At 30.1% G+C, this 17,005-nt stretch overlaps 1 protein-coding gene across 4 annotated transcripts in view; it reads left to right on the forward strand.

The window, feature by feature from the left end:
• Positions 1-16,889, forward strand: part of LOC103577426 (uncharacterized) — a 59,028-nt gene extending 42,139 nt beyond the window's left edge. The window contains exons 5-12 of one of the 4 annotated variants that reach the window (XM_053738777.1): positions 7,315-7,551; positions 7,820-7,961; positions 8,969-9,180; positions 9,503-9,810; positions 9,885-11,747; positions 11,830-11,989; positions 12,065-12,233; positions 12,970-16,889. In XM_053738777.1, the coding sequence (XP_053594752.1) occupies positions 7,315-7,551; positions 7,820-7,961; positions 8,969-9,180; positions 9,503-9,810; positions 9,885-11,747; positions 11,830-11,989; positions 12,065-12,233; positions 12,970-13,156 (3,278 nt within the window). In that variant the 3' untranslated portion in view covers positions 13,157-16,889. The remainder of the gene's footprint in view (positions 1-7,314; positions 7,552-7,819; positions 7,962-8,968; positions 9,181-9,502; positions 9,811-9,884; positions 11,748-11,829; positions 11,990-12,064; positions 12,234-12,969) is intronic. The other 3 variants (XM_053738778.1, XM_053738779.1, XM_053738780.1) reach the window with 3 other exon arrangements.
• The last annotated feature ends 116 nt before the right edge of the window (positions 16,890-17,005 follow it).

Raw genomic sequence — 17,005 nt, forward strand, 5'->3', positions numbered from 1 at the left:
TTATGTAGATATGGATACGGTTGGTTGTCGGTTGTCGGTAGTTGGCTGTCGGGCGATGAGCATATCCCAACTTGAATATAACAGAGCCTGGTTAATATCGACCATATTCTGACACAATTGAACCATATAGTAGTTTGCGCGTGTGGGATACAGAGATTACTCACGTTTATTTCGTATGTGTGGATACATATATATATATTAGCTTTCAGAATAGCTTTCTCGCCTTTTTCGCTATCATCGAAACTATCCAAAGAGAATTTTAAAGCAAATCCTTTTCGTTTGTATTACACAGGTACACAGTTTACTAGTTTTATATCCCTTTTTTATTCAAATGAAGGAAGTATTAAATAATTTCTATGGGTATTGTATGTGAAAATATATCCATATATATATTGACTGTGTGTAGCATCGTTTAGAGCATTAACTAAGGATCGCAACTAGCCTAGATTGCTGCTAGAACACTGAGGATTATACTCAGTGTGAGGGTATGTTCGAACAAATCTCGACGATTGAGGTTACTCGGTTGCTGGCGAACGCCAATAGTACTAAGCGGGTCGTCGTATTATTATTATTATTATTATCTTTTCTTACGCCTATACAATTTCAAGTACGAGATTAAAAGGAATACGATTTAATACTTTGCCTAGATTACAAAATGAAAATTAAAAACTGCATCTCATTTTTTTTACTCCATTCAAAAATTAATTTGATTTTTTTTTTCTAAACAAATTTTTATAAAAAATGAATGTCACTTTCGAATTGTAGACCAAATTCCATGTAAAATGAGTACCAACAACGATAGGTTGCAAAAAAAATTTAATTATCTGATTAATTTACTAATTAGTTGTAAGACGGTCACTTTGGAATTGAGTTGGTTAAAATATATTCATGTGGGTACTCATTTTACTCGGAATCACATCGGCAGTACAGTAAAAATAATTTCGAAAAAAAAAAAATACATATTTTTTCAAATTTTTCGAAAATTTTTTTATCAAGCAAACATATGGATGTGATTACTCAAACTGTAGGAAATGCTATAACAGATACGAGTTTACAAGTCATTTTTTATTTGTAGGTTGAAAAAAAAAAAAAAAATGGAAAAAAGTAATTAAAAAATTTTTCCTGTTAAATTCGAACGGGAAAAAAATTAAACACTGAATTGACTGTGTCATTCGCGTTAATAAATCGCTAGCGCCAATTATCTCCAGTAAGCGGTTGATTTAGCACTTTCTATATCGTCCCTGGTAGTACTCTGCTGTATATATATAATACCGCGATTCGACCTCTTTTCCATGAAAATTCCGCGCGGATGGACATGACGCACATCGATACACTGCTCGCAATTAGAAATTAAGAGCTCGACTAAAAAACACTATTTCAAATATTTGAAAAAATAAAATAACAATTTGAGATTTTAATAAAAAAAAAAAAAAAAAAAAAAAAAAAAGCAAATTTCACTAGTTAAAATATAAAAACCTAATTAAGTAGAATAAAGTGGAATAAAATTAAAGTAAATGAGAAAGAAAATAAAATTATATAAAAGAGAAATGACATTGGATGTCTTACATTACCGCAAACCCAAAGGCGGAAGCGAAAACGGGACCCCGCGATGCGGTTAGAAGTCATCGTGACCAATGAAATTAAAAGAAAGCACATGCGTTTGTTCGTTTGTTCAGATGTTGGATTACTGAACATTCGTACTGAGTACTCTCGTGACAAGGAAGATAAAATAAGGATACATATGTGTGTGTGTATATATACATATATGTACTTGTTTGAAGGTCATGAGGATTTATTACCTTCGAAATACTTTGAGCTCTGGTGAGTGGCGAGATCGCAATGTTGACGAACATAAGAAATAATGATGGATATAATCATGTTTGAATAAAAGTCACAAGAAAGCGAAAGAGGTAAAGAAGTTAAAGATGGGGTAAATATAAAAATTTTGACACTTAAAATTTTTTGAGACGAAATTTGGTCTTTGCGGGCGAGAATTAATCGAGATGGCGAAAAGTGCATTCACCTTTTGAGGTCTCAGATAAAGTAACAGGTCAAATTGTCGGGGAAAATTTTGAAAAAAACGAGGGAAATAAATAAAAGTATCGGATGTATGACTTGTATTATGTTTAATGTTTTTGATACTTGATATTTGATATGAAGACTTTAATTTGATATTAAAGATGCAGTAAATTATTAAAAATATTTATAATTGACTGATTTTTTTTTATTTGCTGGTCTTGTGAGTTAAATGAGTAATTATTATTTGTTGAGGTTGTTTACGCCGCGTATTTAAATTAAAAACCGGTTTTTAATAAAAGATTTTATAATTACAAATATAATATTTTTTAGCTGGTTTTAATTTATTTTAAAAATTAATTATGTTGCATTAAAATTTTTTATTGATGTTCCTTCATATTTATATAATTAGCTCGTTAATTAGTTTTGCGGAAAGTACGTATGTTTTTAAATTACATGAGTGCTGAAGAGAAATCGTGTTTGAAAAAATTAACTTTTTTTTGCTAAAAATTTAAATTAATACCAAACTATTGAGTTTACGTAAAAACTCATAGAAGTCTTTTTTGTAGAGAATTAAATTCTTTATAAAATTGTATTCTAACATTTTTATCGTATGGATAGTACTTTAGCCAGAATTTCAATTTAAAGATTAAAGTTTTATAAAAAAACTTTTTGATTTTTAAAATTTATAGATTGAGTACTCGCTCAATCAAGATAACTCATTAACTATTGAAGTTACAAAAAAATTTATTGAAACCTTTTTTGTAGGGAATTAAATTTCCTACAAAAAAGCTCTCTTTATATTTTTATGTAAACTCGATAGTTTACGAGTAACTTTAATACAAAGAAGCATAATCATATTTACAAATTCGTAATTGCGAAGATTGTAAATATTGTCGATAATTAATACTCTAAATACGGTAATATACGAAAGTTTTCATTAACAGACTCCATAAAATCATGGGCATGATTTGTTCTCTCGAAAATAAAAAAATCCTACACCGAACTCTCACCTATCGGAATAGAATCCCATAAAATGTTTCAACACTTAACTTATATCTCTCATAAAATACTATCCTACAAGTGAAGTGACGAATCGAAAAAACAACGGCAGCAAAACCGCACACCACATGCCCCACACTCACCACTACATTTTATAAAACATATAATATAATATATATACATATATATTTACAACCCGACACACGTAGACCGGAGGTCGTGTTCGAGTCCAGGGTCCTTGACTCCTACGACAACTTGACTACCGTTCGGTACCTTCGCTACAAAACACTGTCACCTCGACAACTCCTCCGCAATACAAGGTAAATCGGCCTCATTGCCATCCCCGAGGTCGAATCTCCCCATGCAATAATCCCCGACAATCTCTATCCTGAGAGGAGACAAAAATAAAAAAAAAAAAAAAAAAAAAAAAAAAACAAAGACACAGAGCGTGGAAGTTTAACTCGAGCTTTGAGAAATAAAAACAGTAGCCAAAGCCATGTAAATAAACCATTGAAATAAACATGAATATATGGGAAAAAAAAAAAAAAAAAAATGTATAACAGAGAGGTTGACATTTGGCGCCGGTTTGCTGTCGTATATGCCATCAGTTTTAGATTGATCGAATCGAATTATCCAATTTATAATTGGAGTGTGCTGCGGCAATCGATCACCGTTGTAGTATAGTTATAGTGGCCTGGTAACGCTTGTGGTCATGAGTCCGATCGATTTTGATATTTTGCCGTGGGGGCGCATCGTTACGATATATGTATTTATCCCATCCCCGTTCCCGCTTATTATATTCTCTCTTACTCTTCTTCTCTGTCTCTGACCCCTTTCTCACCCTCACTCTCGACCTCCCTTTATCCTTCGTAAGCAAATAGGCCAAGCTAATCTACTGGGATAGTTAATACACTTAATATACATATATATTATATATTATATTATATATACATTTTAGATAATGCTTGGGTGGAAATTTCTAGATGAGATATTTGATATCTCATGTTTAAACATTTAGCTCTCATCATTTAATTATTCAGGTGTTAAGTGCATTTAGATTATTATTACTGTCAATTTATCAGACTTTTATTGTCTCAATAAATTATCAGGCACTTTAATTATTTACGTTATTTGAGAATTTTAAATTTTAAATTTTTAATGACTCAAGAGCGGGAAAAATTTAACCCGCGACTGAGTAATCAATAAAGCAATAAAAATTCAGCTTTTTTCAAAAACAGGTTTAATATTTGAATACTGATTAAAGTTTGCTCTTGTACAAGCATAAATTCAACAGACATGTGTGTGACCTGAGCAAGGGGTAGAAATTAAACAGACGCAGACTTTTTTCACGGATTTTTTCCGCGATGCGACTATTAAAAATAAAATTATCAACAGATCTTTTAATTTATTTCTAAATGAACGCGTGTCAAAAATAAAATAAATTTTTCTAACTACAATTCAAAAGCAATTTTTCCTTCGATTTCCTTATCACTAGAGCCAGGATCTTTGATTTAAAAATGTCAATTAATAATTAATGCTGAAAATATTGGTCGTATAAAGAAATTTTTTAAACAAAAGTTCCAAATTTAATTTTCTAAAATAAATGTCTTCTATAATTTTTTCATACGACTAATAAGAAAGCCGTAACTTCAAAATTAAGACTTTCAAAAATGTCAAAAATTTGAAACATTCATTATGAATCTTAATTTTGGAATTGCGGTGAAAATATTGATCGTATAAAAAAATCATAAGAGACATTTTTTTCAGAATATTAAATTTCCTACAACTTTTGTTTAAAAATTTTTTTCATAAGACCAATATTTTCGCAGTAATATCAAACAATTAAACAATTCATTTTGAAATCAAGGGAAAAATCTTGTCACTAGATGATAAGCTACTCCCGATTTTCAATAAACTATTTCTGCACTGAACAAAGGCTTAAAACTTGTTTAAATCAGTTCTCAAGTTGTTTAATTACTTTTGTTAAAATCGCGAGCCTTCACTCTCGAGCGAATCTTTAAAAAACATAAGTAACTTAATAACTGTTACTCGTTATTATTTTCTTTATCTGCAGAAACATTTAACAGTAATAAAATATTTTTATAAACACAAAGAAAGCCAAGGCATCCTTAGATCCGTTAAAAGCATCCAACCGTTCAGATAGTTGATCTCTTTCTACCAAGTAAAGCATGAGAGTTGACCGAGTCCATCGAGCCGTTACGGTTCCAACTCATGCTCTCAATTTTCTCATACATCCACATATATATACACACACATACATTCATATATCTGTTTGAAAAAAGCTTCATACGTCTAATAATCAGTTCTAAAAATACTCGTAAAAAATTTGTAATGTTTTTTAAAAAAAAAAAAAAAATCTGCTCTAAATAAATAAAATAAATATAAGCAAATAATAATGTCTCAATTTAATTGAAAGTATTTAAAGTATCAATGAAGCCGAGAATTTCCCTTGGTGCTTAAAGTTATCCGAAGGATTCTCAGAGCATGCAGTAGAATAAAAGTAGCAGCGCTGGATCTGGATACTCGTTAACCTCCTCCTCATTCTCCTCTTTCTTGTTTTACTCTTTAATTTAAACTCTTTTTAGCTTATTTTTTTTATTCCTCATATATCTCGGTCTTTTCTACAAGTGCTCTGTCTCCTTTCACTGGCGGCAAATACGGACAGTCGAACCAACGGCCCACGTGCCCGCGTACTAACGCGAGACTATCCCGGCCAACGGCCTTTGCCTTTACCTCTACTCTGCTCTACTCAACTCAGTCTTAGCTCAGTTTGCTTGTGTTATATTACTCTTATCTATAGTAAAGTCTACACTGGTGCAAACTGTGTGATGGCTACGTACGGTTTACTTACACCAGCTGAAATAAGCGCTCGGGATTCGTACGATGAAAAGAGTAGTGTTGAGGAACAGAATCGGAGGATAGATGTGCAGATGTAGGAGGCTCAGGAGGTGGAGATAGAGGGATATATATGCAGTAGGAGCAGTAAGTCGCCTTTTAAGCTTTATGCAATGCTATCTAACTTGTACCAGCACAGTAGTCTCTCTACTGATACTATGATTATAGGGTATATAGGTTCACTTCTGGATGTAGACCTGAGAATAAGGAAAACTTGATTAGAACAAACAAACTTTCATTACGGCTCAAAGTCAAAACGTTAATTTGCTCTAATTTTCGGACTAAAGACTAATTTATTTACTCTGTGATTTCTCCTAATGGTCATCACTAAATTCATCAAGTTTGTTCGTGTTCGAGCTTACGCTGCACAAACTTCTCTCCCTATGTTGGCTTGTCGATAAATTTATTTATCGATCCTTGTTTTCGGATAATTTTTTTAAAGAATCGAAATTTTTTAATTTAGTTGCAATACAGGTTTATTACTGCTGTAATTTATTTTTAATATTAAATCAGCTAATGTCGCTCGAAAATCGACCATTAATATTTTAATAAAAAAATCCAATCGATTTTTGCTAAGTATGCAACCTTTATAATGCAGATATTTAATTTTTCAGTAAAAATAAATTTTTAAATTCAATAAAAGAAGTAATTTTAAGATTTTTTTTTTTACTGAACTGAAAAATTTAAAATTTTAATAAAAAATCTTTTCAAATTTAGTTTTAAAAAATTTCAACGTCTGACCATTTTTCCCATAACTAGATTTATTTAAACTTTCATCGAACTGGTCAAAAAAATTGAGCCCTGCTCATTTATCCCGAAAATGATACCGTAGGCCCAAAATAAAATAAAAAATAAAACTGATTTCAAAATCTTATTAAATCTAGTACTCAAAATTTTTAAGCTGCTGATAGAAAATATAAATTATCAAGTCTATTGAAATTAAATTCATTATAAATGATACGCCAGCAATTAATTAAATAATGACTCATTATAGTATAAGCAAATGAAATTTGTAAATCCCTCATAAGTTAATAAACGTCCCCTAAGTATCAATAAACGTAAATACCCACAACCCCCCACAATGTTTACAGATTACACATTGACATAATTGAGTGTTAGACATTGACATTGATTATTTTGTTTCAATTAAACCCTTGTTAAATATCCCAACCCAATTAACCCACATTATTAATAACACCTTCAATATTTGTCGCCATATATATTTATCCAACATACGCTCGTAAACAACCGCCATCGCGCAATATTAAATCTCTCTCTCTCTATATATATCTATATATATACGTGTATTTAATTTAATGATGAATAATGAGTAATAATCAAGATAATAATAACCATAATAATTAAATGATTTGATTACAGGTTATTATCAACCAGCGGGTCCGCTAATTCAGCATCCACCCACATTGCCGCCAATAAAAGGCCCGCCACCGGAACCGACGCCCACGCCGCCCCAAAATTCCGAGAGCTCAGACGACCTGGTGGCAACATCAACAACTTCCGGTGGCACCAACAGCACAGGTAATTCATGGCGTTCGTATCGTAAAACGGATTCAAGACTAGCAAGCTCAGCGATTCCATCCACGTCAATTGTCCCCAGTGAGCAAATGTTTTTTTTTTATCCTACTCCTCAACTTTTATTTTTATTTTTATTTTTATTTTACTCTTGGTCATGATCTTGATTATTATTGTCATTATTATTTTTTGTTCTTTTTAAATCTTTTGTCTTCCCACAGCTTTAACGAGCTTAATAAACTTGTGTAGTTATGCCGTACGGAAGTATTCTGGTATATAACAGCGAAATGTTGAGAGAATGCTTGTGCTAACGAGACTAATTTAAGTTGGATGTACTTTATTGTTTTTTCAGCAGGTGGTGGCTTCTACAGAGCCTACTGTCCTCAATACTATGGTACTCCACCGCAGTATCAGGAGCTGTGTTATCCGCCGACTTATCCACATCCACATCCGCATCCACCACCTTACTATAAATATGCTCCAGCTTATAGAAGGTAATTTTTATATATACATGTGAATATTAACTATATATATGTATTTTATCAAAAAAAAAATTTATATTTCGTTAAAATATAAGAGGGCGGAGTCAAATGGTCATTAAATTTTTTTTAATTGTTCAAATTACCAGGGGCAAAATAGGTCACCAATTTTTTTTTTTACTGTAAAAAGCCTCATGGGCATCATTGGGCAATTCGGGTAATCAAAAATTCTAAATTTGCAAAAATTAAAAATTTTTAGCGGGGCTCATTCTGTTCGATAGTAAATTTTTTTATCACTAGATTATATTGGGGTCAAAAATTTTATTGAAGATTAAAATTAATTAAATTTTGAAATTTTTTTAAACGACCCATTTTACCTCCCCTGTCCCTTAATTATAAATCATAAAATGTTTGAATTATAAATCGCGGGAAAATTGAATTTAAAATTAAATTATAAGCAAAGTTTTCAAAATTATTGTTGATTTATTTACAAAAAAAAAAAATGGTGATAGCTTTAAAAATTTATTTTGACAAATTCACTTGAAAATCCGGTTTCCAAACTTCTATTTCGTTGTTCATGAATTTCTCATTATAATTAATTCATTTCCGTTTTAATGAATGTCAAAACAAAAAGAACGATTATTAATACAAATTATCATAACTCATTAAAAAAAAATACTAGAGAACTCGACTCATTAAAATTTAATTCTGAGATCAAGTACGCGACCCACTAAATTAAGCTGCAGTTCATTTAGAAAAAAGTCCAGTCAAAATATTAAATCACCTTTTTTAATTTTTTGTAAAAATATTTATAAGAGTATCAAGACATAAGCTTCAAACCTCTAATGACTACAATATCAAGCAATAATTAAAATTTAATAAGTAACTATATACAAGTCATAAAATTTATAAGATCAACAGTAATGGTCAGCAAATAAATTATTTTTTCTCGATACCAAATAATTAATTTCAACAGCCTGTAATTATAAATTATATATGCTACAATATAAAATTATTTACAGACAGTACTACAGTTACCCAGAAGCAGGAGGAGGTGGAGGAGCAGGTGGCGCAGGAACCGGTGCTCCAGGAGTCGTAGAATACCAGCCACCGCCGCCACCTAGTGATTACTCGATGCCGCCTTATTATGCCGGTTATCCACCGCCACCGGCACCACCACCACCGCCACCTAATCCCGCTTATCTTCACGCTCAAGGTCGACCTATTGTAGATCGTAAGTTATCGCAATAAAATTTTTCCAGTACCCAGGTCAAAAAAATAACTTGATTTTGACTTTTTTGACTTAAAAATTCAAATCGACTTAAATTTAAGTCAAATCCAAGACAACGTGACTTTAATTTGACTTAGTTGGCGTAAATCGGTACTTAGTCAAAATCAAATGAATTTTCATATTTTAAAATATTTTTTTCATTTATTAAAATTACGCTTTTTTAAAATTTTTAAAATGACGCCAAAATGAATTTTTTATTCTTTGACCCGGGTAATGATCAATTTAAATTTACACTAAATTTTTGAATAATAAATAAAAATTACAGACGCAGCCTTCCAAGGTTGTCCGTGTCCGATGCAATCGTGTCCAAAAAACGTGGATACTGGGCCCCTTATTGGTAATGGTAAGGGGGCGCCAGTGGCATCGGGGCCCGGTCTGTCATTGCCACCCAGTGCTTTAGTAGGGCCCCCCTCGCCCGCGAGGGGACTAGCCGGGTTAGCGCCTCCTCACGGCGCTAATGCCTGGGACACGGATCGCGTCCAAATTAACACTCATAATCGTAACATCAATAACAATAATCAGAATCAACAGCTTCCATCATCAACTACTCACATCAACGAATGCCGTACTAAGGTCCGTATTCAAATTCAAATTATAATTATCACCGATTAGTTAATTAATTGATTTCTTAAATTTATCAATTACAGGAAGAACAAAAATGTACGGATAATAAATGCAACAAATGTACGTGTCAAAAGCGAGCATGTACGTCAACGTGTGATGTCAAAATCGAGACATTATCACCAGCAGAAGCAACAGTACCTTCGCCGTCATTGCAATCACAGTCACCAGTTTCATTGCAACAGTCGCAGCCAACGCACCCCCCGACTCTACAGAAATTACCTCCAATGTCAACTGAAAGCATTCGCACATTCAAAATGGAGAACAATAACGTCAAGTGTGAGTCATGCAGCGTAGGAATCGTTAGTGATAACAATTTATCATGCGTTTCAAACTGCAACGTTAAGTGCGAAGAGCAGCAGGATGACTACAAGTGCGGAATCATCAAGTGCGAGCAGTGTCTAAAAGAGGAAAGAGAAATGGCGATACTAGAAATAGACAAAGACTCGGGAATTCTTATGATCGATGATAAACTAGAGGCCGCTGAAGCTGAGGTTAAGGAAGAACTCAATGACGTCGTGGTTGTTAATATCAATATCGACAATCAGAACTGGACCAAGCCCGATTACGAAGACACTGTTACTGAAACAATCGAGGACAAAGTTGAAAAAATCAATGGCGCTGATGTTAATGACGTAACTGCTAATGTTAACAAGACCGATGACATTAACACTGTTGACGTTAATGTCAAGTGCTCGGGTAACAAAGAGCTGACGTTACCCAAGTGCCAAAAGTTGACCAAACGAAAGCTGTCACTCGACAGTCTGAGTTCTCCGAAGAAAATAAAACTAGACAAACGAACTCTATCCGTGGGCTCAACCCGCGATATTAACGACCACCGGGTACCGAACCCGATGAACGGGGAGTTTTTTGTTAATAGAACGATTGCTGATAGAAGTAGTGATAAGCTTGACTGTGGTTCGCTAGCGAAAGATGTGGGAGGAAAGGAGGGTAAGAAGAAAGTTAAAAAAGAAAGTTGTAAGCGTAAAGCTGATGATGGTAATGCTGTTGCTGAGAGTAATAGCAAGAGATCGAAAAAATATTTAAGCAATGGAATCACAAATTGTCATGTTAAGACGGCGTCCGCGACGAGTATTATGGAGACAATTAATAATGTGATTCAACAGAGTGTACAAATGACTAGTAAGAATGATAAAGATATTAATAAGTGTAATAGTAGTGGTAATAACAATAATAATAATATTAATAATAATAATAATAATAATAATAATAATAATAATAATAATAATAATAATAATAATATTAATATTAGTAATAATAACAATAATAATAATGCTAGTACTAAGAGTTGTAATGCGTTCAAAGAACGTGATAGTAAAAGAAAATCTGGTAATTTATTGTCGACTATTAAAAATGTTCCAAAGACGCTAGTTAAGACGGTGGTTACGGATAAATTATGTGTTAATAAGGCGGATTGTAAATTAATAAAGGATAAGGATAAGGAAGGAGTGGCAGTGGGAGGGGCAGGGGGAGTTGATAAGGACAAGTGCAAGGAAAGTAAGAACAGAGTGAAGGGTAATATAAATAGTAATAAAATAGTGCAGGTTAAAAACAAAGTTGACGGGCGAAAACCTGGGGAATCAAAATTAAAGGGGAAGGTTGTTAAGATTTGCGAGGAAAGGGGAGGTGGTGAGGGAGAGGGGGGTAAGAAACAACCAGCGGCCTTAGTTAAAAAGAAGAATAACAAAAAAAGTACAAAGAAAATCTGCGGCGTGGGTAATAAGAAGGCAAGCGGACGTGATGAAAGTGTCACGGGGGTTGTTAGTGATAGTTTTAGTTGTTTGACAAAGAAGGGCTTTCTTAAACCCAAGTGGAGCAACGGCTGGAGTTGGGAAGGAGAATCGTATGAGGCCAAAGTTTATTTAACGGTGGGTTTTTTTTTGTTTAATGTGGATTGGAGGAAGGGTTGATTTAATTATTGATTGATTGTTTGGTTTTTGGTTTGTTTAGAATGAAGAGTCGGCTATACGGAGGTGTTACAAAAGTATGAAACACATAAGTGGTGATGTATTGAGACCACGGGATTGTGTTTTATTGAAAAGCGGTCCACGTAAAGCAGACTTGCCTTTTGTTGCTAAAATAGCTGCGCTTTGGGAAAATCCTGATGATGGTAATTTTTTTTGTTTCTGTGTTTTTTTGGTTTGATTTTTATCGGATATTTTATGTTATGCTTTATATTTTTCAGGCGAAATGATGTTCTCGTTACTGTGGTACTACAGGCCAGAACATACGGAACAAGGTCGCACGGATTTCGACACTGAGGACGAAGTTTTTGCATCGAGGCACCGTGATGCTAATAGCGTTGCTTGTATAGAGGACAAATGTTATATTTTAACGTTCAATGAATATTGTCGGTAAGTATTTTTTTTTATGATTAAAAACTGTAACCTTAAATTTTTACGAAATCTCAAGGATGTAAAATTCAAATAAAAAAAAACTTAGTGTTTTATAGATCTAGTACTTTGTATAGGATAGAGGTACCATTTGTAGCCACTGCTAGGTTTTTGGACAATTTATCCTTTATTTTAATTAATGAACAAGTGTAAAATATAATTCTCATTTGAATGGTGGGATAGAAGTATCTTTAAACATATTTTAAAATTTGATTATGATGCTAGGTCTTATATAAATTATTTTATTAGAAAATTTTCAAGTATCCAAAACTGGCCTTAAAGTAACCAAAAACGGTACCTCTACCATCTTTAATTCAAACAAATAAATCGATTTCTAACCTCAATTGCAATCCTAAAATTTTTTTCTGTGATTAGCGTGAAAGTCTACACTTTGCATTAGCCAATAAAAATTTATAAGCATATAATATGCAAAATAAAAATTCTTTTGACCTACAAATGATCTGACGATTTGATAAATATATCCCACAAATTATATATGTAATTATTATTATATATTTCTTATGATTTCTGTTTCATAAAAATTATAAGTTCCTTATTTTGTTTGTTGGTTTAATTTCGATCACTATTTTTTTATATTTTCAATTACGGTTTTCGAAAAATGGTTATCGATTAATAAAATTTAAATAATTTACTGAAGTAAAAATAAAAATTGAATGGGTTTATTTTTTTTTTTTAGATATCGAAAAAATTTACGAAGAATAGAAGAAAATCTCGAGTGTCCAGGACTAATAGTACCACCTGGGGAACAGAGTTATCCTCGGGAGAGTAGACAGCCTCCTATTCCAGTACCAGCAGATATGGTGCTATTTTGCCGGCGTGTCTACGACTATCGCGGGAAAAAACTCGTAAAAAATCCCGGATGACTCGATTCCGCGTAAAAAAAAATATATTAACAGAAACCAACAAAACAAAAATTGAAAAATATTAAAAAAGGAATCACAAGTACTGATAAAGAAAAAAAAAATAAATAAAAACTTACACTGAAACTGGCATTGATCTTTCTCCAAGCGTCGCCGATTTGTGTTCCACTTGATATCAATTTCTATAAACAGCGACTAAATATTTTATATCACGTTGCTATTTAATCTAAAAGATAAAAAAAAAATATTTATATATATATACCCAAAGAAATAAAAATAATAAAGCAATTAAACAATTCAAATTAAACTTTATCACAAACTGAATTGTTTAGCTGCGGTTTTAAATAATTAATTATTATGTTATATAATAATTATTAAAAGTAAATAAACTGAGTGGAGCACAATTTTTTAGCGCTTAGATTTCATAGAGAGATATAGATATTTTTTGCGATAGCGTTTTACAAATTAAACAAAAATAAAACAAAACATATTTTTCACTTATTAAGACGTACATTATAAAGAGGAGAGCTTGGATAATAAATAAATGATAATAAATAATTAAAGGAAATATTTAAAATGTCCAGTTTCAGGGTTTAGTAAGAAAAAAAAAATATAAAACATGACCATTTAAATAGTGACAGGGAAAATATATAAATTTAAATGAGTAATTGAGTTACGAGTAATGATTTATAATTTAAAATTAAAAATTTTGTTAATAAAATTAAAAAATGTTGAAGTCATATGTTAAATGCGTGTAATGTATACTATTTAAACTGGACGTTTATGTGTGATAAACTTCCATTGTGCGTTATATTATTTAAATTTAAATTGTAATTTAAGTAATTCATTTTTTTCCGAGACGAGACAAGAAATTAGACGGCAATTATCCATTTATTTCTACTCACAATTATTATGGTAATTGTAGATTTTTTTTTTTTATTCTTCATTTATTTTTTTTGTATTTTTCGCTAGAATTTTCTATCTCGCGCACATTGATATTAATTGACAATACATTTTTTGAGTGTCACAATTTTTTAGTCATTCAAATTTTTATTTAATTAATTGATTGAAAATATCTTCTTGTAATTTTTTTAGTTTCATTTTAGAATTGTATATTTGCCGTTTTAAAATAAATAATTTAATAATTTACGTTTAACGTACAGGATTTTAATATTTTTTTTTTTAGATTATATTAATTAATAACTAGTTTTTTTTTTTTAGTTCAATCAAAATTTCACCCGCTAAAAATTCAGTCTTCATTTTATTAAATTTTTTTTTTTTATTAAGGAAATATATCAAATATATGAATAATAAATTATTGTAATTATTTTGAAGAAGTTTGTAAATTAGCGAACAAAAAAAAAACATGAAATTCTTGTTAGCGGGAAAAATATGTTGTATTATTTAAATTAATATATTGAATATTATATAATTATACTTTTATTATTATTATTAATTATTGATATTTAATGAACTAATATATAAATATTGATTTTGTGTATTTAAGGGTATGAGCGAAAATTAATTACGATTAATTAACATTGGATATGTTAAGATTAATAAATTGATTTAAAAAATTAACTCTCCCAATACCAAAATATTTTTTGTTTTTCTTTTCTATTCATTTAAAAAATAATGTAAGATGTAATATAATTTTATTTATTATTATTAATTTTTATATACTTTTTAAGAACATCATTTTTTTCTATGCTTAATTTACATTACCGAGACTTAATAACCGATGGAAAAATAACCGGATAGAAATTTAACCTAAAAAATTAAAATTTTACCCATTCAAATGATTTACTTTTTTTGAGGTTAACAAACTTCATAAAATATAATTGAGTGCCATTTGTTATTATGAAATTTATATATACTAAAGTATCCTTATATATTTTATGTATCGGATTTAATATTAAGTAATAAATTAATTAATCTACGAAATTAAATCTTAGATTTAAAAATTGGCTCTTAGTTAAACTATACTGCCTCTAAACTTGGCCCGTGCCAAAATTCGGCCATTTTTTTTTTTTTTTTTACTTTTTTATAAATATTTTACGCATTGCAGTATTACTTCTAATAAAAATTATCCTCAGAGTTTTTAGACTTCACTTTTGGTATATATAAATTTATATATATATTTAAAGAAAAGGCACTATAAAATCAAATTCATGTTGGTTATTTTACTCTGGTTATTTTTTCGGTTTTTTTTTTTGCATAATTTCGATTAATTATTTAACATTGACATTAATAGTTGATTATTATTAATTACTAGTAATAATTAGTATTATTTTTTTAATCTCTCGTTAAGGTTGATAATACATATCTTTTTTTAATAATTAACTTTCTCTGTCTCTCTTAACTCCCCTCATTGTATTTGAAAAAAAAAAAAATAAATAAATAAAAATAAAAAAAAAAGAATAGAAAAAATCTTGCAATATATCTATGAAATAAAAATAAATCGTGTTCGGCAGCATTAACGCCAATCAAAAAATCAGTTCTAAAGTATAAAATTAAAAAAATAATTTAAAAATAAAAATAAAAAAGTAACAATTAAAATAAGCCATTAATTAAATGAAAATTTGTTTATTTATTTAAAATAATTGCAAACAGGCGAGCGTAATAAAGCCGCGTGCCAAAGAACATCATGATTAATTTAAATCAATTTAAAAATTTAATTAATCAGTACACTCGTCACTACAGGGATTTTGCGATTTACTCATAATGGTTTTATTTTAAATAAACAAATAAAATAAATATAAAATACAAAGAAAAAAATGGAGATAAAATAAAAATAAAAGTTAAAAATAATAAAAAAAGAGAAGAATTATTTCTACATGAAATCTATGAAGTATATAAATATAAATGAATATATATTATATATATTTAGATAATTAGAATAAAAATTGCGTAAGCATGTGCAGGCATTACATGTATGATCATGATGACATTACACGATAAATAAAATTTTAATTAACAAAAATATATATTAATATCATTAATTCCCTTATTTTTTGTGTCAGATACAAAAGCATGTGAGACTCGAATTTTTTTTTTATATCAAATGAAATCAATCAGATTTTATTTTAATCTAAAATTATATTGCATATATATTTAATATTATTAATTATTTATGATCTTAAATTTCCATGAATTCTATGATTAATTTTTGATGAATGAAAAATAAAAAAAAAATTTGATATTATTTTCTGAGTGTCACATATTAATTTGCAGTATTTGGTACAAAATATGTATGTGTACATCAATAGGTGATTACTGATTAACTACTGATTACAAATAAGCTTTGTAGGGGACACAAATATAAATAACATAAAAATGGAAAGTGCGACGAGTCGCTAATCAACTGACTTATCAAAATATCAATAATTTAAAATATGTTATTTTTAATTGTTATTATAATTGTAGAGAAAACGAACAATTAGTTGTTAGTTGATAGTTATTTGTAAGTGGAGGAGACAATTCTAAATTACTGATTTTTTATTGATAGAAAAGTTTTGAGAAGTAGATCTCATGAGTGGAGTTTGATAATTCGGTTGATTGCGACCTGCGTGGCTGACACTGATCCACTAGTACCGCAATGTGTTTTTTCACATAAGTAAAAAGTAAAAATAAAAATATACCGATGTGTACTTTTCAGATGAATAACATGAGAGGATATGATTTTGAATGTTTTATTGGACATTCGTTATCTTGTAATATTGTAATATAAACGTAAGGAGCAACAAAAATGTTTAATAAATTATTTGATCAAATATTTATCGACATTTCATTTATTACTTTTAATTAATTTTAAAATAAGCCAAAACCTTTCGAATTCAGATTTACATAAAT

This window comes from Microplitis demolitor, chromosome 4 (genome assembly GCF_026212275.2).
Source record: "Microplitis demolitor isolate Queensland-Clemson2020A chromosome 4, iyMicDemo2.1a, whole genome shotgun sequence".
Lineage (NCBI taxonomy): Eukaryota > Metazoa > Arthropoda > Insecta > Hymenoptera > Braconidae > Microplitis > Microplitis demolitor.